The sequence below is a fragment of the Oxyura jamaicensis genome, chromosome 11 (genome assembly GCF_011077185.1).
Source record: "Oxyura jamaicensis isolate SHBP4307 breed ruddy duck chromosome 11, BPBGC_Ojam_1.0, whole genome shotgun sequence".
Taxonomy (NCBI): domain Eukaryota; kingdom Metazoa; phylum Chordata; class Aves; order Anseriformes; family Anatidae; genus Oxyura; species Oxyura jamaicensis.
Genome location: NC_048903.1, coordinates 538,655 through 562,151, shown reverse-complemented (window position 1 = coordinate 562,151; position 23,497 = coordinate 538,655). Strand labels below are relative to the sequence as shown.

General features: G+C 46.5%; 1 protein-coding gene across 2 annotated transcripts in view; it reads right to left on the bottom strand.

Annotated features, from left to right (window-relative positions):
- Positions 1 to 123: 123 nt before the first annotated feature.
- The window catches only part of EDC4 (enhancer of mRNA decapping 4), a 37,045-nt gene continuing 13,671 nt past the window's right edge, over positions 124 to 23,497 (bottom strand). Inside the window, exons 12-29 of one of the 2 annotated variants that reach the window (XM_035336758.1) lie at positions 23,100 to 23,280; positions 21,145 to 21,217; positions 20,593 to 20,684; positions 19,739 to 19,935; positions 17,555 to 17,643; positions 16,623 to 16,776; positions 14,955 to 15,418; positions 13,211 to 13,312; positions 12,075 to 12,227; positions 10,642 to 10,678; positions 9,510 to 9,690; positions 7,492 to 7,647; positions 6,621 to 6,736; positions 5,744 to 5,909; positions 4,346 to 4,532; positions 2,959 to 3,178; positions 2,077 to 2,240; positions 124 to 692 (exon numbers count right to left, since the gene is read on the bottom strand). In XM_035336758.1, coding sequence (XP_035192649.1) covers positions 500 to 692; positions 2,077 to 2,240; positions 2,959 to 3,178; positions 4,346 to 4,532; positions 5,744 to 5,909; positions 6,621 to 6,736; positions 7,492 to 7,647; positions 9,510 to 9,690; positions 10,642 to 10,678; positions 12,075 to 12,227; positions 13,211 to 13,312; positions 14,955 to 15,418; positions 16,623 to 16,776; positions 17,555 to 17,643; positions 19,739 to 19,935; positions 20,593 to 20,684; positions 21,145 to 21,217; positions 23,100 to 23,280 — 2,925 coding nt within the window. In that variant the 3' untranslated portion in view covers positions 124 to 499. The remainder of the gene's footprint in view (positions 693 to 2,076; positions 2,241 to 2,958; positions 3,179 to 4,345; positions 4,533 to 5,743; positions 5,910 to 6,620; positions 6,737 to 7,491; positions 7,648 to 9,509; positions 9,691 to 10,641; positions 10,679 to 12,074; positions 12,228 to 13,210; positions 13,313 to 14,954; positions 15,419 to 16,622; positions 16,777 to 17,554; positions 17,644 to 19,738; positions 19,936 to 20,592; positions 20,685 to 21,144; positions 21,218 to 23,099; positions 23,281 to 23,497) is intronic. The other variant, XM_035336759.1, reaches the window with a different exon arrangement.

Sequence of the window (23,497 nt, the reverse complement as noted above, 5' to 3'; positions counted from 1 at the left end):
CCACCAACTCGTTCCTGTTCCTGCTCAGCTGCTACCCCCCCCAATCATCCTCCTCAGGAGCGGCTTCCAGCGAGGAGGGTTTTGAGTCCTCGACTAAGACACAAGAACTAGTTTCTCACCAACAAGGAGCCCCTTACTTCAGGCTCAGCACACACCTTCCTCCTCTGCTGACAGCAGCAGACTCCAAACCAAAGGGGTAAAAAATCCACTGGCTTCTGCTGGATGCAACTTGGAAGGCCAGCCAGGCCTCAGGGATGGATGGGCAGGTGAAGAAGAGACTTAAATGTCTCAAAAAGAGGCTATTTAAGAAAATAAGCCAAGTGAGCGTTCAGTGACTATCTGGGACTATACACAGATGGCGTTCGCCTTAGAGACATCACACACATGTTGATAGATTTCCTGGCAAGAGCTCTTAACACAAGCCGTACGTGGTTAGTAACTACTGGATCTGCTGGGTGGGCTTCCACGGAGCAGCAGCCCACGAGATAGCCAGGTTCTCCTAGGTCATGCCAGGAGTGACCAGGCCCTGAAGCATGATCATGAGGCGGCGGGCAGGCTTGCTCAGCGTGTTGTGGGGTTCCACCTGCAGGAACTGTAAGAGCTTCTGCCGCACCTGGTTCATGACTGACCCCATGTGGTCTCGGGTGATGGGGTCACTGTGGTCCAGGTGCATCACCGCTTCCTCCAAGTAACTGAAGGAGAGAGACCAGGGTTAGAACCAAACTCAACACGAGATCCCAGTCCAACTCCGTTCACTTTAGCGCTGCAGATGCACAATTCCGCTCCCCCACAGAACAACACTCAGGGCCGTAAGTTCAGCCATCAAAAATTAAACAAACAGCTCTGACTTTTAGCAGAGTCCAACTATCCACTCTTGAACGTGCAAGGGCAGGCAGTATTTTCCAGGCTGCAGTACATACTACACGACCTGGCTGCCTCAACCAAGCAGGCGTAACAGCAAGCTACATCTCACTGCAGTGCTGTAGGTGGCACTTGGCCACAGGCCATACCTGGTCAGAGCTCTGTATGCATTCTCTTTGATTAGGTTTTTTAGCATAAGCAGATTTAGTCATTTGTTATACAGGAAAAACCCTCAGCACTGAGGCTTATTCCACACAGGGATATATTTAAGGTCTTCTTCCAATGTAACTGTGCCTATCCAGCATGGGGTGGGAGAAAAAATAAATAAATCAAGAATTTAACCAACAAGCCATTCAGGAGTTCAGACAGGCCATCAAAACTTTCAAATCACAGCCTGAGAGTAAGCCAGTGTGGTCACCACAAAAGGTATTCACTGGCAGATCAGCTTGAACTTAGCAGCAACTTTAACTCTGCTTATGAGCGCTCCTGTAATTTAAAGTGCTTTTTCATCTTTTCTGGCTTGAGCCTCTATCCCTAGTGTTCACTTGAGATAAGAACTCAAAATTTAAGATAATTTCCATGTAAGCCATGGTCAAAACCTGCAGGTACCTTAACAAATTCATTTTTCAGGGCAGCTAACAGGGCTTTGACTCACAGTCTAAAAATGTTCATGGTAAGTATCAGCACAGTCACTACTTTGTCACACAAGCTTTGCTTAGTACATCTAACAGACATTACTTCCAGTAGCTCCTGCTGCCACCTCCCACTGAACCTCTCCAGCAGTCACGATGAGAAACTGCCTACACAGAGTCCAGTGATGGGTTAAGAACTGCAGGCAGAGCAAAGTGGCTCTGGATGTTAGGCTATCTAGGGAGCACGGCACTACCCCTCCCCCTTTACCCACATGGGAATGTTTCCTTGGTTAAAGACGATCACCATACAGAGCGCCAACAATATTTGCAGACTCCCATACTAGGAACTAACAGCACCTACAGCTAAGTACCCCTTCTATGACTACCCCCGGGCAGCAAAGCTTTCTGTTGCAAAGCCTGTATCTTTTTCCAAGTCATTACGGGTTGGTCGCTTGCCTGTAACAGGCCACAGAAGTTGCAGCCTTTGTAGAAGCACCACCTTCCACTCACACACAGCGAGTTTAAAGCCAGAGCCAGGAATACAACTGCATAGGTTCAAACCCAGTGCTCTGATCATACTCACTTCAGCTTCAGTTCCGTACGAGTACCCAAATCCGAGGAGAGCTGCTGAATCAGAGAGAGCAGCACAGGCTGGGACAGCGGGCACGGATGCTGTCCGAATACTTGCTGAGTATCCACTGTCTCACAAACATACAGGACCAGGTTGAGATCAGCTGCTGTTAGAGCCTGCAAGGAAGATACAGCTTGAGATGCAGAGGAAACAACAGGCAGGTGAAAAACGCAGGACAGTGCACGGGACAGCCATCTGCTCTGGGGCAGCTCAGTGTCTGCCAGCCTCCTCTGGGAGCAGAGCTCTCTGCAAACCCCACCGTATGTACAAACAGAACCTTGCGTCTGCACTCAGAGGCCACCTGTGTCTGTTCTAAGCTGATCATGGAGGACTGCTAGTCCACAACAAGACACAGGGGAGCAGGTCAGTTAGCAGCATGGAACAGGGCCACGTCTGCAGCTCACCAACACAGCATTGCTGCTATTCCCAGTGGAGTGTGTCTGCAGCAGCTCAAATGGATCTGCCTAGATAGTCAAAGGCAAAGACAAGGTCAGGCCCCAGCTGGCAGATCTGCCTGGAGAGGCTTACCAAGCTGTTGCCCTTTAGGGGTGCACAGTGCCAGTGCTGATGGCAGTCCTCTTTCAGCACTGATGCTGGCCTGACAGGGCAAGGAAGAAGGAACTTAACTGCCACCAAGTGACAGCGCAAGCACAGCTCTGGCCTGGCCTGTGTGACTGCAGCTGCACCCCTTCAGCAGTCTGCAGGTCTGCAGCCACAGGTCTTTTCAGCCAACTCTGAGTTTTGTGGAGTTGTGTCCCCACCTCAACAAGCCATTTTTCCCCTCCCTTTGCCCCCCAACAAGCAGTGCTGCTCACTACAAGGAAGCCTCTGTACCTGCTGGAAAGCTTGGTTGAGGTGCCCCTGCTGGAGCAGCTGAAGGATGTGAGTTTGCTGAGACTGGAAGTCCAAATGAGCAGAGGGGATCGGAGTCCCTGCTGCTGAGCGCATTGCCTGGACAATGCTTGAGGTCACTGCCGCTTGCTGCTCCTTCATAGCCAGGCTCACTTCTCCTTTAATGACTCTCTGCACCTGGGCCAAAATAGACTCCTGCAGGCTGAAAGAAAACAAAGGTTTATCTGAAAATGAAGAGCTGAGGGACTACATTGCGCAAAGCTTGTAGCAGTGAGAAAGCACAGGCTTGCTTGCTTGCTCCCAGAGGGTTGATCCAAATTGTTCTGAGGCACAGGCATCAGAAACATGCTGCCCAAGGAAGCACTGTGGCAACAACACAACATCCCAGGTGCACATTGAAGATGCTGAGATTCTGTGTGGAAAAGTAATGTTCCAGGGAATTGATTAATTCCTGAAATAATTCATTCCTATTATATCAAAGATTTAAAATACTGTATATCTGGCCTACAAGCAAGGTGACTAGGCTCTAGGTACATCTATGAAAGGGCCCAGCTTTCTACATCAATCTCTTACGTGCAGTGTTCCCCCAAGAGTGGGATCCCTCTTATAAAGGGTACAAAAGCATCAGACCTGCTCTACTGCAGCTAGACTAGCAGGGCTTCCCTGGGAGCAAACAGCACATGCAGCAAGACTAATTTAGTCTGGTATCCTTCCTGGCACGTTTGCTCACGTTTGCTCTCCCTCGATGACCCCTGTGTACTCAGACATATGCTCCGATAGCTTAAAATAGATGGGGGCATTCTGCCCTGCAGGTGACCACCAGCCAAGCCAGCCTTAATGCTGCCAACCTGCCACCAGCTTCATGGTTTGCAAATGCCGAAGGCACACACTGCCAAGATCACATCTTGAAACCAGGACAGCCAAGAGGAATTGCTGCAGAACAGCTGGGAGGACAGAGTAGCCTGCAAAACTTTTGGTATGTCTCAGGACACAGAGTAAAGAGGAAAAGCCTTCAAAAGACCCAAAAATCATTTTAGAACAGAAAGGCTAGTCTGATGCGAGCGTGCCTTTGGGCTGCTTTGGGTCCTCCAACATGTATGTGGGACACTGTGAAAAGCAGGCCCCAAGCCCCCACACGCAGCAGAGGTACAGCTGGTTGTTTGAAATATTCTGTGGTCTTTGTTTAGTGCCTTACAGGGAAACAGTTACACCAGCCCACGTGCTTCGTCATACCGTGCACAGATCTAACAAGCAGCCCTACGGCACCGGTGTCAAAGGGCTTGTTTCCACAGTGAAGCAGGAAGAGGTTTTGTTATGCACCCGTGCCTCTCACTGACATCTCTTTCAACAAGCCCGGCTGCCAACTTACTTGCCCACGATAATGTGCAGCTGATGCTGCACCTCAGCATGTACGCTGGCTGTGACAGTGGAAGCCAGCTGCTCGGTGGTGCTCTGGAAGGTGCTGATGAGCTGTCGAAGCTGATTCAGCAACGGGTCTCGGGCCTCCTGTTCTCGTGCCTTCTTGTTCTTCATGTGAGTCTCAAGCTGCTGGATGTCTGCAACAACCAAAGAGGAAGACGTTTTGTCCATCAGCACTGTAGAGGTGGTCAGGGACAAAATTCTTCTGCCAGGCTCCACACATTCTCCAGCAGAACCAGTGACTGAGCCAGTGTACAAGTGTGGGAGAAGGGAAAGTGCACAAGCCTTTTTTTGGGCTGTGCTATGCTAACATAGAAACCCTGCTTCCATCCTCTGCATCGCACAGGATTTTATGACACAGCAGTAAAGCTGAGAATCCTCTTGCAATAGAGCTTTACAGGCACTGTTTGTTGATAGCAAGATAAAGGTGGGGGTGCAAGTATTTCATACAAAATATGAGTTGTAATCTGCACTACTGATGGAGTTCAATGCCAATTAAGTTAGTAAGAGAAAGAAGAGGAACATTTATGTCAAAAAAAATGATGTTTGTAGAGATCAAAAAGCTGTATTTTTAACTATTTTGTAAGCCAAACTGATGAAAAGGGAGAAGCAGCTCTATGTACTTGTGGGAGACTTGTAAGGAAAACTAAGGGTGCAAAATAAACAGTAGCTGGAGACACTGTACAGATCTAGGGACAACAGAAGTTGCTTATGCTGGCACTCAGAGAACAGCCCTGCAGAACAACACCTGTCTGGCCTCCCAGAAGTCCAATGAACTGGATTACAAACCTAAACACAAGAAAAAAACTTCTCCAGTGCATCAGCGCACACCTTTCCTTACTGAAGGGTATCGTTTTATTTTTTCCAGACTGACCGTGACCACATTGTTCAGCCGCTATTTAACCTCTGGTCATCCCTGTATCCTTCTCTAGATGTCCCCAGTTCTACTACCCATCTGAGATTACGCAGGAGTGTTGCCTTCTACATACATCATCTTCCTGATGGCAGGATGGGGTAATTCTATAGCTGGGTTTTAGGGTGGGAGTAAATGTACAGCTGGGCTTTGCTACTCAAGAGATGAAATCACAGATTCACACAATGAGACCAAGTGTTTTGCTACATGGGTTACAAAGACCAGATGTAAATCTCTGTTCTTATAATACCACCTATAAAAATCTCCTCAGTTATGTTTCCATTTCCCAAGAGCAGAAGGGAAATGCTTTCAGACCACGCAGATGGATTAAGAGGTTAAACAGTCACCACTGAAACTCTAAAAGCCATATCAGCTTGTCAGTCTCCAACATGAACGTGCTGTGTAGAAAAAAAAAACCTTAGAAAGACCACTCACATTCCTGTGTGCCCTGCTTGAAGGTATCATTGATTTGCTGGAACATGGACTGGCAGCTCTTCTCAAAGGCTGGCAACACCACGCTCTGGAACGCTTCCCGGTAGGCCGACTGGATTGTCCCCTGCAGGGTATCAGCCGTTGCCCTCACAATGCTATCTGTAAGGTTCTTACAAGCACACACAGAAGAGGTTGCAGAAAATTAACAACAGCCTGCTGCAGGATAAAGATGTGAACAAATGCTGTATGTTCCTGCAACACACCCACACCAGACAAGGACAGTCCACTGTGAGGTAGAAGTGTGAATTCCCTGGGCAGCTGAACTCCTTCCTCTAAGCTCCACCACGACTACGGCAGGCAGAGCATCTACGTGCTGAGGGGCTGCCTGAGGGACTACCCAGGAACATCACCATTTCCCTCTAGTTCAGCCTGAGAGCAAGGGAGAGTGGTGCAGGCATGGCTCTTTCCCTCTTCCCCTTTCCTCCCCTCCCACTGTCCACCATTGTAACGAACAAGCTGCTGCTCCCTAAATAATGTAGAAATGGAGAACAGTGTAACGAGCAAAAGAGTAAGTCAAACTTTCACCACTTGGCTATCTGAGGTGGCCCTACAAAAATCTGCTCCGGTGAGAGCCTCTGCTTTAATAGAAAATGAACAGCTCAGTAAATGAAAGAAAGGTCTAACGAGGCAAAGCAGGCAGGGGAGTACACAAAGAGCTTGCTCTTTTGATGAGACCAGAAGAGAGCGATGAACACGGGCAGCTAAACTGACCTCAGACCCACCTGGAGACATAGGTGAGTGGAAGAGGTATGAGGAGTGACTACCCAGGCAGGTCACAACTCAGTGTCCTTGGGAATACCTATGGTCTGGTTCTCCTTACCTTTGATTTCACTAGCTTGGTGATGCTCTCTTTCAGCGTCCCCTCAACAGCAGTGAGCTTGGTGGCAATAGTGTTGCTCAGCTGACTAGCAACAGGGTCCATGCTCTTGGAAATACCTGGTCAGAACAAAAACATGTCAAAACACAGCTTCAAGCCTAGCGTCACTCTTCAAAAACATGAAAAACAAAAGGAAGTCAAACTATTCCTGGAGATGCCAGATGACCCAGGTTTGGACAACGGTCACAAGCTCTGACTTGGGAAGCTAAGGTTGGACAGTAGGAGAAACCTTTTGCCAGGAAGGTGGCGTGGCTCTGGAAGTCACCAGAGAAGCTGTGGAATCTCCAACCTTGAAGGCTTTCAGGACTCATCCAGACAAAGTCGCAGCTGACCTGATTTAGGACAGCGGGCAACCCTACTTCAAGCAGAACAGCAGATACCAAAGACTGCAGAAGACTTTCCAACCTGCATTTCTACAAACTACAAACATTCACACGAACGATGATAGTATGTCAAGGAAGAGCAAAGACAAGCTTAAGTTTGCTTCCGTTAAATCACAACATTTACAAACCTACTAGCCTCTCTTGCCTTCCTCCACAGAGTAGATTCCAAAAGCTTTGTGAATTACAATGGAAGATCAGACCATGCATTTTGGAAAGGTATTCCCCCCTCTGGGAGCCTCACATCCTTCCACCCCACAACTCTTCTCAGACTACAGCGGGGCCCGCAGCAGCTCACGGTGCAATGTCTAGTCTTCCTGTAACCTAACTCCCGCTTCATGGAGCACCACCACTTCCATCCAGCACGCTTTCCACCCACCCCTTCTGGGCTAACTGCACAGATCCACCTCCAGAGCCCAGGCAGCAGAACTCACACTGGGGTACTGTCTTCTTCATCTCCTCACGAATGGTCCTCTCCAGACGGTTACACACAGCAGTGGAAAGGGACTGAGAGAGCTGCTGAGACAGATGCTCCTGGAGCTGCCCATTGCGCTGCTGTCCTTCCGTCAGTGCTCGGTCCAGTCTTCTCTCTAGCGAGCATGCACGTTAAGGATCATAAACAACAGATCTCCTCCCTACCCTCAACACTCCCATCCTAGAAGGATGGGCACTAGCCTCACCTCCAGAGGCGCGGTGAGAGGAAGTTTGCAGCTCTGGTGAAAGAGAGGTCTAGAACATTGCTGATACCTCCCTAGAAACAACAGGGCTCTCAAACGAATTATCAGGGTGAGAAAATAGCTCTGGAAATCGAGGTAGAGAAACCAAACGGCTAAAAGACTGACAGTAGTGCTCCCAACATGTTGCAGGTTAACCCCCATAGGCAGCTGAGCCCCATGCAGCCACTCGTTCACTCCCCACAGCAGGTTGAGGGAGAGGATTTGAAGGGTAAAAGTAAGAAAAGACATGGGTTGTGATACAGACATTTCAATAGGTAAAGCAAAAGATGCTCGCACAAGCCAAGCAAAATAAGGAATTCTTTCTCTACTTCCCATCAGCATGCAGATGTTCAGCCACTTCCAGGAAAGCAGGGCTTCATCACGCGTAACAGTTACTTGGAAAGACAAACTCCATAACTCCGAACATCCACCTTCCTCACTCTTCTCCCAGCTTTTAGTGCTGAGTACAATGTCATACAGTATGGAATGTCCCCTCGGTCAGCTGAGGTCAGCTGTCCTGGATGTGTCCCCTCCCAGCTTCTTGGGCACCCCCACAGCCTACTTGCTGGCAGGGCAGCATGAGAAACAGAGAAGGCCTTGACACTGGTCAGCTAAAACCGACATGTCAGCTATCGCTATCAGCTGTTTTGGTTAAAAAGCCAAAACACGGCACCATACCAGCTGCTATGAAGAAAGTAACTCTGTCCCAGCCAACATACGACCGAAACCAATATACAAAGAGTCCAACACACATTGGAAGTGAAATTGGTAAAAACTTCTCTACAGGATGGAATTGGTCACAAGTGAAGTGTTTGTAAAGCCAGGCCTAATAAAAGCTAGTCACACCTCATGAGCTAACGTGCACTGAGATGCGTGTTGCGTCTTTAGGAGGAGAAAAGCACCCTAGATCATTGTCTATCAAAGGCTATTAAATAAAGTAAGCGGCCACAGAACTAAAGAGGCAAGATCTTGCAGTAAATTAAGAAAGCAGTGGCAAAAACAACTTACAGGAATACACAGTTGTTTTCCCAAACAGAAGGAAAGCAAGGGCAAGATTCACCACGGAGGTGTATGACATTCAGCACAAATCAGCCAGAAGCAGAGATGGCCAAAGTTTTCATATAAAATTATTCACCATCACTAAAACTATGCCTGGCTGCAAAGCACAAAGGTGGATCTCTCCACTGAAGAGAGTTCAACTCAAATGAAAAGAGGTCAACTGCTGGCAAAACCCAGCACAGATGGGAAGTTATGCAGATGGGAAAAATTCATTCTAACTCCAGACTCTGAGCGTCAGTAGAAAGCTCTCTGAATTGTCTATGAAAATATCAGCTTGATGGTCAAAAAGGAAAATCCACAACCAATACAGAAAACAGAAATCACTGTTCTATCATCACAGAAACAGACGGTACACCAGTATCTTGCATATGGCAACAGTCCCACTAACTTGTATGTAAAACTAGACCAGCATTGCAGCACCTGTGGCCGTCATTGGTTACCTGAAGGTTTAGGGGCATAGAGGAAGTAGCAGTTCTTCTCCATTCTACTTCTGAACTACTTTCCCTTGGAAAAGGAGCGAGAAGAACTGAAATAGTTCCACGGCATCCAGGCCTTTTATGACACCTATGGCCCATGCCACTAAGATTGCTGAACTTCCTCAGCTTTCCTCACGTTTCTGGTCTGCCTTGCAGCCTTCCACTCCGTAATTCCCATGCACCATTTGCAAACAAGGATACGCTCCTGCTCCTGCTGGGAGTCAATCACCCTCTCCACATGGCCCATGAGGGAGCTCTGAATGGCATCAAGGTGATCAGTGAGTCTCTGCAGCAGCTCCATCTGGTTCTGACGCAGCTCGGAGAGCTCCCGCTGTTGGCTCCTCAATATACACATCAGCTCATCCTGGAACTCCGGTGTCACCTGCGTGTGGAGAGGACAAGCACTCATTTCTAACAGGAGCAGAGGTTGGTCAAGCTTTCTGCTAGGTATTGAGTTGAGCCCTGTGCTGGAGACTGAAGCACAAGACACAAAGCAGAAATTGGGCCACCTTAAATGCCTATTTCTAAGAATTTAATCCCAATAAATAAATTGATAAAGCAAGGTATAAGAAGTGTCCACACAGAATTCACACATGGTTGTTTTGAATATCCTGAACTGTTTAGATTCAAGACCCCCTTCAAAGTTTCAGCATTTAAAAGAGATCAGGAGAAGACAGACCCTATTCACTTTTGGCCAGGTACGGAGAGAGTGGGCTTAGGTCTCTGAATAAGGACCTCAAATGCTTATGAAGGAGCAGTGCAATCAGTGGAATAAGGAGGAGTTTTCCTAGAGCACTTCTTCAGCTCTCTCACTTATTTGTGAATAATCAAGCAACCAGAGAAGTACACATCTATAATTGTCTCTTCAGCTGCTCAAAAAGTCTAAAGGAAACACACACATGTAAGGGCAGTTTAAAAAGTGATCACAACTCTGCTGAGTGCATTTTCTAACAGACACAAAAGTGCTAACAACAGGGAAAAGTAACTCCAACAACCAGTCCCACTGTGATCCTCGGTTTGTTGGGAACAGCTTATCCTGCTGCCAATGCATGCAAGTTGTCTCAGCAGGGAGGAGGAAAGGACTGGTAAAATTTTGGATGAAACAGGGCTGTGAGAACACAGAAATGCAAATCAACACGCAGAAGTGAAAAGGAAGCCATCAGCCTGGACAACATCAAGCATCTCCTTCTCTGCTGCACAAGTCACAGACTGGAACAATGCCAAGCCCAAGTGCAGGGGGCCCACGGCACTTCAGGGAGCAGGTCTTTAGTTTGACAGTGAACAGAACTGAAGCACAGGCCCTGAAGGGATGGCAGGAGCAGCTCTGACTCACCTGGTTGTTAGATGATCTTGGTGACTGGTTCACATCCCTGGAGTCAAAGAGAAAAGCAGTAATTCAGTTATGTAAATTAACTGCTCTGATCATGTCTTCTGCCAAAACAGATCCCACACTTTACAGGTTGCTTTAGATTTTATACCCAGCTCATGCGTCTGTTTTGCCTAGTATAATATGAGAGCAACAGGGAAGTAAGGAAGTCCCAGTCCCCACAGCACCATGACTGCAACATTTCCACTATTTCCAGGCCCTTAACGTCCTTACAGACTGGTCCCTTCACAGGGCTGCTTTCAACACACAACAGATCCGAGCCAAGGCTTAATGAGGACTGTTCAAAGAACAATATACACTGATTTTTCAGTCTTGTCCAAGTTCAAAGCCAGGGAAGGCTTTGCCAATGAGCCTTTGAAGGTCTCCTAATATTTAGGGAAGAAAAAACAACTAGTACCCACTTGTTAAATACCGAATTAATGAGTTTCAAATCATCTAGAATGATTCCAGCTCTGAAGGTGAAGAAAGCAGTGATGCATTCCAGTACATACAGCACAACAAAGAAAAACATTGAGCTAATCCACTAATATCGTACAAGTCCAAAGTCACAAATTATGAACAAACACTACTAGAGGGAAAGTACGCATTTGTATTTCCCAGACGGCATCCATTCAGCAACTTTAAAAGGACTAAGGCAGGAAAAATGAAAGGCATTTCTGAGGCTAAGAACTTCTGGGTGTCACTGCAAAGGACCACAGCCAGAAATTTAACACCACAAGCCATCTTCTTTGTAACCTGCACAGCTAGAGATCCAAATCATGGAGCCATGGGAACACAAGAAGAGGAGAAAGCCCCTCAGGGAAGCTGTGCTACTTTCCTCACGTTAATGCAGACAGGTTGGCCTAATTTGCCATGGGCAGCTCTTTCCAGTCATCAATTTTCCCTTGCAAGACATTCATATGGGCACGTTTAGAAACACACAAAAGCAGCAAGCAGGTAACAAAGGATAGGTATTGCTGAACACGGGCACTGTGCCAGTGTTCAAAAGCCAACCAGAAATCAAGGCCTTATTAAGCTATAATCAGTGTCACAGTTCCAATGAAGCCTTCAATGAAACTGGCAAATGGATCCAGTGTCCCCCACCCAATGTGCAATTTACCTCCCCAGAATTCTTCTGAATCCCAGGCTACACTTTGGATTTTGAGTCCCAGTTGGAAAGGCAGGGCACAACCTCCTCCCACACCTCTAAGTAACAAACAGCCCGTGTCTGAGCAGCCAGCAACACTTTCTGTGGGGTTGCTCCTGTTTGCAAAACAGGATGAGGGTTGGGAACACTTGGCCAGAGCCCAGCCTCAGACCCTAGCCTTGCTGCTATCAGCTCTGTCAGGTCCTGCACAGCTGGTCCCGTAGCCACTCATATCCTGGCAAGCCCAGCGTACCCGTCATCTTTCTTGCCCTTCCGCTTTAGCTTTGGGGAAGCCCGAGGGGATGCCTTGGCTTTCCAGTCCTTCACAGGCAGCCTCTGCGTAGACGCTTTGGCACCAAATCCACCTGACGTAGAAGCCAAACTTGCAACTTCATCATCATGGTCACTATGAAGGAACAGCAGGGGAGAGGACATCACTTGCAGTACTGGACACCATCAGCCTTCACTAGAAGGAGAGGAGTTCACACTCTGCTCTGCATCCACACACGTCCAGAGTCACTCAGCTGAGGTTGCCTCCCACCTTGATCTCTGACACAGAGACCTCTGCAGAGCTCAGCAGAGGCTGCTCCATTTTCATCTGGGTCTGCCGAGGCTGAGCGTGAGTGCTGCGTGACAGGATCTGCAGGGTCTCTGCATTACAGACAACTGGGGTTCAGGCAGTATGGCAAGGGGTGTCTGTTCTTGCTGCATACACACACTAGCACATAAACCCTAGGATGCATCCACTGACCCAGCAGGGAACCCAAGTATAGCATAACCTTGGAGTTTTACATAGAGAGCGCGGTCAAGGCAGCAAGTATTGCAGGAACCGAGGAGAATCAGACTGAGCCCAGGAATTGTGTGAACCTCAGTACCTTGGAGTCTTTCAGCTGCTGACCAGCCATCCAATACAGACTCTGAATTAAAGTGTAGATTATGAATGAACCCTCAGATGTCAAACAGGTCTGAGCTTACCAGGCACACGGGACTTGCCCATGGAGCTTTAGGGTGGCTCATGAGGGAGAAAAGATGTCAGAAAGAAGAAACTGACTCCTAAGATACCTTTGCTACCTTATCTAAGGCACGGGATTTACAAACTGCTCTGTTAGTAAGGTTACACTAGTAATTAAACCAAGCTTGGCCATGCTCTTAGGGGCAGTACAGCCAAACCCTCCCCTACAGACAGTAAACTGAACAGTGTCCAGAGGCCAGTCGTGATCAGTTGAAGTCACCAGAACATTACGGAAGCTGGACTGCATACACACATTAAGTCAGGAGACAAAGCAAAGACATTCACCCCACACGTGAAGGCTTGCTGGGGACAGAAGCACGAATGCAGCCTGAACTGAGTCCATGCAGGGCGAGAGAGGGGGCTGAGCACTCTTGTACCTTTGTTCTGCACTAGCATCCTGGCTGTCATGCTGCAGCAGGTGGTAGCTGTGTCGATGATAAGCAGAGCTCTTGTGCTTTTCTTCAACCTCATCCCTCGGGCTAGAGGAGGAAAAAAAAAAAAAAAGCAAGTCCCATCATTAAAGTTTCTTTCAGCTTGGTTATTCGCTCACACCACTTCTCACGGGAGATCCTGACAGAAGAAGTAAAAACCCGAACCCAACAACAACAAAGTATCTGTACAGATCCTGAGAGCAGCAGGTGTTGTTTAAAGGTACTAATTTCTCCACCTGTCTTTTAGGAGGCTGTAAGAGGGCAAAGCAGCTCAGCTACGCTTCAGGCACTAACCATGAACATAATGTCCCAACAAACACTCATGCAAGAGAGGTAGATAATTCGCTGCAAAAAATGGGCAGCATAGTGTATCTCAGTGAATAGCATCTCTTGGGTCTGGTTTTCCTCAAGTCATACTGATAACTGAGGGGGGAAGGAAAAAAAGTGCTTCTCAGTTCTTCCACATGTCCAAGGAGAACACAGGGAAGTGTGCCAACTTGACAGTTTAGGTCTACCAGCTGGGACAGAATTGCATCAGTAAACCCAGTTCAAGTTCTGTAAAGGCTTTGAAAATGAACTGCACACACCCCTAAGCCGTAAAGCAGGTCTATTGGAATTGATCATGCAGGATCTTTATATAGAAGTGAGCGCTTGTTGCTTAACATATGCTGATGGTTTAACTGAGCTGCAGTGTCAAAAAAAATCATATTGGTGCATGAGTGGAATATCACAGAACCAGAGATACCAATCTGATATTCTGATATGAGAAATCCTGAAAATGTCAAAGATAAATTCAAGACAATTCAAGACAAAGCAGAGTTGTGAACTCCCACAGAATTACTTTCTGAACTTCAAATAATGAGCAAAAGCAAAAACACCACATGGAGAGAGAGCCTCCGACTTCCCCACAGCCACCAGAATCAAGACTGTTTCCTAAAACAGCATCCTCAGCTGTGAGGGCAAAAGGTGAGGGCTTTCTCTTGGTGGTAAGGCTTTCATGGCGCATGCAGTCCTGGCCTAGAGAGACTCTGGAGGTGCTTGATGCATCCTGCTATTCCAGTCCAACTGGAAGATGGGGACACTAATTTTGCAGTGAATTCTAGCAGTGCTCCCAGCATAATGGTTTGCTTCCAGCAAGCAGACATAATTTTGCCCCATTCTACAGGCCTGCTCCACAGAGACATTGTAATTCATTTCCTCACTTTTAGAAGTACTTTACTTAAAATGCTAGCTGCACAAAGCCAATCATAGAAGAGAAATAAATTAACCTGTAATCCACCTGTCAATTATGTGCTGTTTGATTCCTTTCAATAAGAACATGCAGGGAGATCACCCAGAGGTGACATTAGCTTGAACCAGTTTTATTTCCAGAGATAACGTTAAAAAAAAAAAAAAAAGCCCTGCTCAAGTCTGCATTCTGAGGTGAACACAAAGGCTGGTGAAGCAGACTTCACCTTAACAGAGATCCTTCATTCTGAAAGGTGTGTAAGAGCACAAACTGTTAGAGCTGACCTAGGAAATTCAGGATGCAGCGTATACACAGGGAGGCTGACTCATCTGATCCTTTAAGGAAAAGGAGGGATGAAAACTGTTCTAGTTTGATCACAGCATAAGAGCTTTTCACCAAGGCAGCAACTTGCGAAGTGTGAAGAAACTGCCCTAAGTAAGACACACCCAAGTGATTACCTACCTGTCTGCCATGCTGTTCCTAGTTTCCCTGGTTATGTCAGGAGCTGCTGGCCATGGCTGACCCACAACGCTGTCAGAACATGCATTTTCCTGAGTTAAAGCAGTCTCCAGTAACGATGGAGCATTCAGTCTGTCTACCTCCACTGGAGGCATGTCCAAAGAGTGGTGGCTATGCTCAGAATTGTGCCGGTTCCTCGGAGACAGCAAATGTAAGGCTGAGGCAGCAGATGCCATACTGTCTGCATGATGATTGGGCTCCAGCACCTCTGCAGGGAGCCCAGATGGAGCTGCTGTGAAGCTGCGTTGCAAGGTCTCGGAAGCGATCTCTGGGATATCTTGGGACATGGCTGTGGAAGCAGAGGAAATGACATCCGGCGATCGCTCACGGGTGGGAGAAGCCTGGGGCACCACCAAGGGCTCCACTTCCTGCAGTTCCAGTGCTAGAGAGGAATTTCCTGGTGTGACCTGAATTAAAAAATAAATAAACAAGAGCGTTCAGGGTAACATAGAGACACCCCAAGAACCACCAGTTTCTTAAACCAGCCACTGTCAACCACCCCTGGAAAAAGCCAGCTGTATCTTTTCTTTGTGTGATCCCTGTGCTCCCTCTTGGCTCAGCAGACAGAGAAGAACTCCAATACTTGTAATGAGACTGCAGTGCAAAAGCAGTCTTGTTTTCCATGTCTATCAACTAAAGGCATAGAAGCATTTACTGAGCCTTCAGCACATAACCCTCCTCCAACCATCATTCTCCTTGACTTGCATGTAGGTGAATACAGAATTAAACCCATCAATGTAACTGCCTCTCAGCTGGACTAACAACACACTTAAATCAACGCTAGTTCGAACACACTTTCAAACAAAAACGCAACACTAGTGCTACCTCCCTGCCCTGCTCCAGAATCTATTCTCTGGAAGAAATTAGTTTTAACACTTGTGAGAAACTAAGTTGTGTTTTTGCAGTAGAGAACTAATTTTCTGTATTCCAAGGTAGTTGGAAAAAAAAGGAAAAGGGAGAAATTAAAAGGTTGAAAAAATGAAAAAGTGTACATATGTGGTATAGAGGAACGTCGAGTAGCTTGTGAACCTGCAGTACTCAGCCAGTGAGGAAACATGGGAGGGGATCAGGTGTCGGGTAATAGGGAATAAAAGGTTACGATTTGTTTACTAAAATGAGCTCCTGATTGACAGGACGCCCGCCGTTGCAATCGCAAATGAAACAGCTTCACAGAAGATCCTGTCTGAAGAAAATTATTTGAAATTTTTCTCACACACTGAGTGTCTCCAGGACTGAAAGCTTATTTCAATTTTAAGTTTGTCTTAATTAGTTTTACATCACACCTGGAAAGAAAAATTTAGGAATAGGAGATGATTACTTCAGACCTGTAAGACCAACAAGGAGGAAGAAGCCTTCCCAGGTAGCACTGAACACAAGGCTGACCATTTCTAACCATGATGATGGTGACAGTACAAGCTAGAACTGTCTCTAGTTTTCAGACATGCTGACACTGAGGTCAAGTGCCATTAATACCGGTAAACCTGTCTGCAGATCTGTGTCAGCAGCTGTGTTTTCCAAACAGCAAATGCTGGCCCTGTGACTATCCAAGTAAGTCTAATTTCAGCTTGTACAGGCCCACGGAGAAAGAAGAAGCAGCATCTGGAGCCTTACTGGAACAGGCGCCTTTGGTGTTAGCTTGTCAGGGAGGCCCGGGATAAGAACTGAATGGCTCCTAGGACTAGTCTGGAGACTGCTGCTACTGCTGCTCAGCGTGAGGCTGGTGTCCAGCTGCATCTTGGGGCTCACAGTCAAGTCTTCTGATGGCCTGCAGAAAACAGAGACACAAACAAATCAAGCAGTCCAACTTAACCATACAGGTCCATATCAATCACTCAAGGGGAGGAGACTGGACCCACAGGTCAATGGAGGAATCCAACCCAAGCTTCACAAGTGTTCTCCAAGCCCTCCTCCTTTCCACCGTGGTCAGCTATTGCCTATCAAGTAGCAACTACATCTCCCAGCCACCATACAGCCCAAAGAAATACCATGTGGAAACAAGAGAAAGAGAGGAGCATTGTAATCTGTTTGAATTTGAGGGGTTTATAGTAGAAGGGACCTGTTACATCTTCAATTCACACTGTACAGAATTCAGGGAGAAACAGTGCACTATATGATAGGTCCTTGTCCATTTTCCAGCCCCCAGAAGTGAAGTTTTTCACTGTTATGCAGCCCAAGCCACCTCAACGCTAGTAAAATTTTCCTAACAGTCTCAATTATCTCCCTGCTCCTTGGTGGCTGCAGTGTTCCCTTACCTGTACACAATGACAGCCCTTTGGGAGAAGCATGTAAAGCAACAACACTGAGATGCAATAAGAGAATCCCTGTGAGGCACAAATGAAACACTGTTGTTGGCACCCTGGAAGAACAACAGGCATGCTCCAAGCTGCATCAGAGATGCAAACAGTTGCCCATACAGGGACTTCGGGACTTGGACCAGTTTCTACCTCTGGTAACAATCTCCTCTCCTATAGGATGCACCACAGTTCTGCCCCACAATGCAGAAAAGTATTTCAAATGTATTACTTAATACATGCTCTATTTACCTGGACATAGAGGCGTCGGTGACAGAAGTGCTACTCATGGCTGTGACTGCAGTCAGGGAACTGACGCTGCTGCCTGGAGATACAGTGATCTACAAGAAAAATATACAGGGGTAAAATGTAACAGAATAATACAGCAACAGTACTCAGCCTGAGATCCTTGTCTCCAGAAGAACTCTTTGACAAGTCTTTGGCAAAAGCAGAAGAGAAAAAAAAAAAAGAAAGGTTGAGTTATACTGCTAGGCTGCTCAGGGCTGGTTGAAGGCAAGCCCCATCCCCATCACATGAACCTTGACTGCTTTTATTGAGCTCTTGCTCTCCCTGAACAAAGTAACATTCTACAGGGCTGAACACTAGAGCATTTTGCACATAGCTAGTTGGCTGGCAGTGTAAACCCCAGTGGGATATGCAGGCCCTAAGAAATACCTCCAGAGGAACCAACATAAGTGCACCCATATTCAGCTTCGAAAGCCTGATCGGTCAAACTTCTTATGCTTGATGCTGCTCATGGCAGAGAGCAGGGATTAAGCTAAACTCAAAGCTGTATCCACACTGCAAAGCTCCTGGGCACTGGTGGCAGCAGGAAAAAGCTGCCATGAAATAGGTAGCAACAAACAGTCAGGTTTAAATTGAACATGAATAGTGAGCAGCTATTTTGCAGCAAATAATGTGCAGCCATCACTCCATCAGTATCTCTCTGCTCCCTTGGAATATCTTTACAGTGGGAAGGCACACCAGTAACTTCTGTACTCGACAACTTTTCTAGCAACATCAAAATCTTTACGAAGATTTTCATTTATTCTTTGCTCCTCACGTTGTTGCTGGGGTTTACTCTATCTCAGTCAACTCAGCACTAACTCCATTTCTGCACTTTTCCACGTGTTGCTCATCTTCACCCAAGCTCCTCCAGTACACATACAAACTGTGGTGACAATCATGTGTTCCTTCTTTGGAGATGGAAGCCCTGCCTTTGGACATGCACGCCACAAGTGCTGCTCACAAACGCTCTCCTCCTTGCCTGGAAGAACCATATCAACATGGCAAGTAACTGCAGACAACCCGTTCCTCAGAGGAAGACACAGATTCTCACCAGTGGAATCCACACCTTGTTATTTTGCAGATCAACAGATTAAAGGATGCACTTTAAAAAATATTTTAAGGTGTTTACTCCCATACCACAAGCACATGGAGGAGAAACTTAACAGCTACAAATTCAGTACAGAAAATCACTACATATTCAGCACAGAGCTAAAAAGCAAGAGCATGTGCATGGGCTTAAAACAAACTAAAATGGAGTTTGTATGCAGAGCGACCAACATCAAGCTCCTGCGCTTACATTTGCTGGTATATCCAAAAAGAGGCAGTGGAAATCTGCACTAAGTTAGACAGATGCACACTGCCAGTGCCAGACAGCCTCTAGAAATGCCCAGCAGGACCCAAAGGTGCATGATGCAGCACGGCAGGCCATGCCCATATGACAAAGCATTAAGAGGAATTCAGTGTTTTCTGACTGCTCCATCAGAGCTCCACTGACACTTGCTTATGGCTCATCACCAAGAGACTTGGCTACCCTTCACAAAGATCTGCACATCCTTAAGGAATTATTCACACGCTTCCCAATACCGAAGTTCTCGAAGCAAGTACAGAAGATCTGTCTTCCACACGGGTTCAAGTCTGCTGTGTCAGATTCAAAAAACTCACTGAGCTACCAGACTACCAAGTTGCAGATCTCATGCATAACAATTACCTACCTGATCATTTTAGACATGCGTTCTCAGGGGATCCTGTCAGACAGGACGTGCAGGGATGGCGCAAGCTGACAGGGTTTTCTGCCATTGTAGCTATATCCCAACTCCAAACAATGTGTGTAAACCAGTAAGAGCAGTTTCCCAGCACAGGTAGTTATTTAGCACACACACATTTCTACACGACACAGCTACACCAGCAGTTCTGCACCTAAATACAGCACTCGCAACGCAAGTATAGACCAGGTAAGCAATTCAGACGTGCCAACATGTCCTTATGAAGTTGGATTAAAAGCACAGCAGTGGGTCCTGAGTGCTTTGCATTCAATCAGTTCAGCCGACCTGCCTACCTCTAGCCCACCTGCCTAGAGAAAATTCCCCAAAGCATCAAAATCCACACTCATCCCTTGCACCACCACCATCAGCACTCTCCTCTGGTTACCTGTTGAAGAGATGCACTTGGTGTCATGAATGCATCTGGAGTCATCAGCTTTGGTTTGGCATCATTTGAGAGAGAAAGAAAGTCTGCTGGAACAGGCAGGTCAGCAATACGTCGCAAGTCCGGTTGAGAGCCGTGAACAGATCCTTTTTCGGATCCCAACCCTTCTGTTCCTAGATCAGCTATGTGGTCTGGAAAGGCTTCCAAGAGAAAAACACAAATTAATTTACAGGAACTTCCCCAAAAGGTGAAGTTTTAATTCCACAAAGTATGAACTTTTGTCACTGCCAGCCATACCAGATTCCAAAGGAACGAGGAAAAACCTTGCAACATACTAATCAAAGCCAAGGGAAAGGCAAACCCTGTGTTCTGCTTGCTCTTTGTATGCTAAAGAGTGGATGTTATCAGTCTTTGATAATAAGAAGTCCAACCCTCCTTTCTTCTCTGAACACAGTGCCAGTTTTAACAGCCACATCCCAGAACGGAGAATGAACCATGCACCAGAGCATGCTACATACAGCCCAGAGCTTCCCCAAAGCTCCAGTGTCACTGTGATTTCTTCGGCCTGACAGGAGACAAACGTGTTCCTGGCACTGGCGCAGACCACCTAGGTAGGTGAACCCAAGTGTGCACAAAGCGTTAGCACTCCTACCCTAACGTTTCTCTATGCTCCACACTCTCCCTGGGCTCTAACCAAGTGGTCTGCTAGTCCATCCTGAGAACCTTTAATACAGTGACACCACTATTACAGAGACACCCAGAGCTGCCGTAAGCCTACCAACTCACTCCTCCTGCCAAGAAATCACAACTTTTAAAAACTCAGCAATGCTGAAGATTGACCAAACAAAAACACTCACCAAATTCTTCATGAGAGCCATGGGAAGGCACAGATGCACCCATATCAGGACTATGGAGAGGCTGGAATCTAATCTGCACGTCCTGTAGGGCCCTGAAAAATAATAAATAAATAAATAAATAAATAAATAAATAAATAAAGCATCTCTGATTAGTTTAGGAATCACCAAGAAAAGTCTAAAGGTTAAAAAACTCTTAATGGAACTGACTCCCTTGGAATACGCATTATTGTTTTCTACCTGTGATGAAAGAAGCAGAAACTGATCCCCATTTGGCTCTATCACCCAGTTCTGGCACTCAGAGCACCTGAGAGGTGCTTCCCAGGACTTACACACCAGCAGGACTCTCAAGTCACTGCATACTTATGGCAACAAAAATACTAGCTTGCCATGGCATCATGCTGGGCCCCTTCCTGGTATGGGCATATGGAATACACCACGTCTAGAAGTTTCTCGGGGTCCAAGCAGCTTTTCTTATGAGCAAAAGAAATTGGTAAGCTAACAGCAGTGCAGGATTAGGACCCACTGCCCATGGTAGCTGCTAGGCATACTCACTTAGTGTGCACACAGAAGAGTTTTATCAGCACGCCTGCCGCTGACTCAACAGCCCCTGCTCCCTGAGCACCTTCTGAAAATAAGACAAAAGTAAAACATGAAGTTGGACAGAAGCAACAAACTACTATAAAAACAATCAGAGCAGAGGATACAGCTGAGAACCAGCACAACACAGCTTCACCACTTCCCCACTTCAGAGGTAAATTCACCCTGTTAAGATAAAGTGTATCCTACACTCTCTTTACTTTCCAAAGTGAGAGCAATCAAATTAACCAAATCAAATAAGCCCTATGGAAGGAAAAAGTATACTTCACAAGGCAGAACAGGGGAAGCTGAGGTCTGAAACTACCTGTTGACATGATTGGTTGGATATATTTTAAGAGACACACTAGCTTATATCATACAGAAGTTCACACTAGAGCATGACACATCCGTCCTGGCTTGAATAATTGTAGTTATGAAAAGCCCTGCAAAAATCTTCCATTAGATAGCCCTGACAACATTCAGCCACAACCTGTATCACTCCCACTCCTAAGAAAGAAAAGGAGTCTAATTAGAAAGGAAAAATCCCCCAAAAGAGGCTAAATTAATTGTTCCTATTCAAATTATCCTAATCATCTAAACACCAACAACTAGGGACCTGAGGCTTCATCTCCTTCTGCTCCTGACTTGCTAAACATATCAGTCATTTTTTTCTTTTGCATTTCAGAGCAATATGCCTCTAGTATCAAAAAAATGAATGAACTAATTATGTAGAAAAATAGGCATAAGGAAGTGTATCATGGGGCTGTTCTGATAGTCCAGGAATCTTTCTATCATGCTAATACGCTGATGTTTTTCGAAGCATCTTTAAAAATTTTAATAACAAAAAGGTAGGAGGTCAGGAACAAGCTAACAGCCAAAGAGACACAGCAATCAAGGAATGCTTGCATGGGACAATTCTCCACGGGCTTCACTGTCATAGTAATAGACAGAAGAATATATCTCACCTGTCTCTCAGAAGCTTCTCTAAAATACAGTTTTTCTTGTTCATTTCTGTTGCAAGAAGCTTTGTGGCTTGGCAATGTGCTTTCCGTATGTGATGGAGAATATCTCCCCCTTTCCCTCAACTCGGACTGCATACTGCCTTCACATCCTGGCACACAGCTCAGGCAGTACGATTCCAAAGCAACTGATTAGTTCTCAGATAATGTGTTCACGCCTTTGATGTTTAATTACACAGATGGGCAGCCATAGAAATATATCCTGACAATTCTTCCAAAAACTCTTTTGCTACTGTGAGCCTACGTTGAACTGTTCTGGAGGAAGATGAAGCCCTACATTGCTAGAGGTTTCACCCTGTGTCCTGCTGAAGGCGACGAACCTATGCAACTGCAAAAGAAGCGCTGCTCAGATACCGACCAGCGAATCTGGTACTGGTCAGCAAAGCACTTACTTAAGCCTGCACAGCCCTGCAATGCTTTTTTATTAACAGAAACACTTCAGTGAAGTTGCTGCATGATTAAGAGGAAATGGCTACAATCTGTGGGTTAGGAAAATCGGGCTGAATATTAGGAATGTATTCTCTTTCAAAGGGGTGCAGCCCTGGGACAGGGCACCAGGGCAGGGGCACGAATGTTGTGTTCAGAGGCCTTCAAGAGAGAGCTAGGTAAAACCATAGCTGACTTGATCTACTGCCAGCAACAACAATACTGCCAGATGCTTCAAGCAGCAGGTTGGACCAGAGGTCCCTTGTAACCCACCTTACTGTGCTTCTCTGAAGTGCTCTAGCTGCACAGATGCATTTCCTACAGAGTAAAAGAATCACAGAATGGCTTGGGTTGGAAGGGACCTAAAGGTCATGCCACCCACTAGATCAGGTTGCCCAGAAGGACCAACAAGCCTTTCACGAGAAAGCCAGAATCAGTCAAGAAACAACCTGATCTGACAGCAGCCAAATTCTCTTTGTCACCTACCTACACTCAAGTTGTCATTTTCCTCTTCTGCTGGGAGCACTTCAGTGTGCCTTAACCGGCAGCGGCTCACTGCCTGGATGCCGAAGCTTAGGACCGGGTGGGTGAGGAGGAACTCTGAGATGGAGCTGAAGTAAGCTTTGCCCTCCTCTTGGTTCTGCATCAGCTCCATCACATACAAGACCTGGAACAATCAGAAATGGTAAGTCTCACGGCTTCCAGAGCACAGCATTAGGACCTGAACAAGATTTGAAAGCATGGGAATAACACAAGGAATAAGGTCTGAGACATTTAAATCTGAAAAAGGACATCCCAGGGAACCACACTGCTGTGTGAGTTAGTGTTGATCAGGAACTCAGTCCTGCTGTGCCAGACAAAGGTTCCTTCAAATAAGAAGTTTA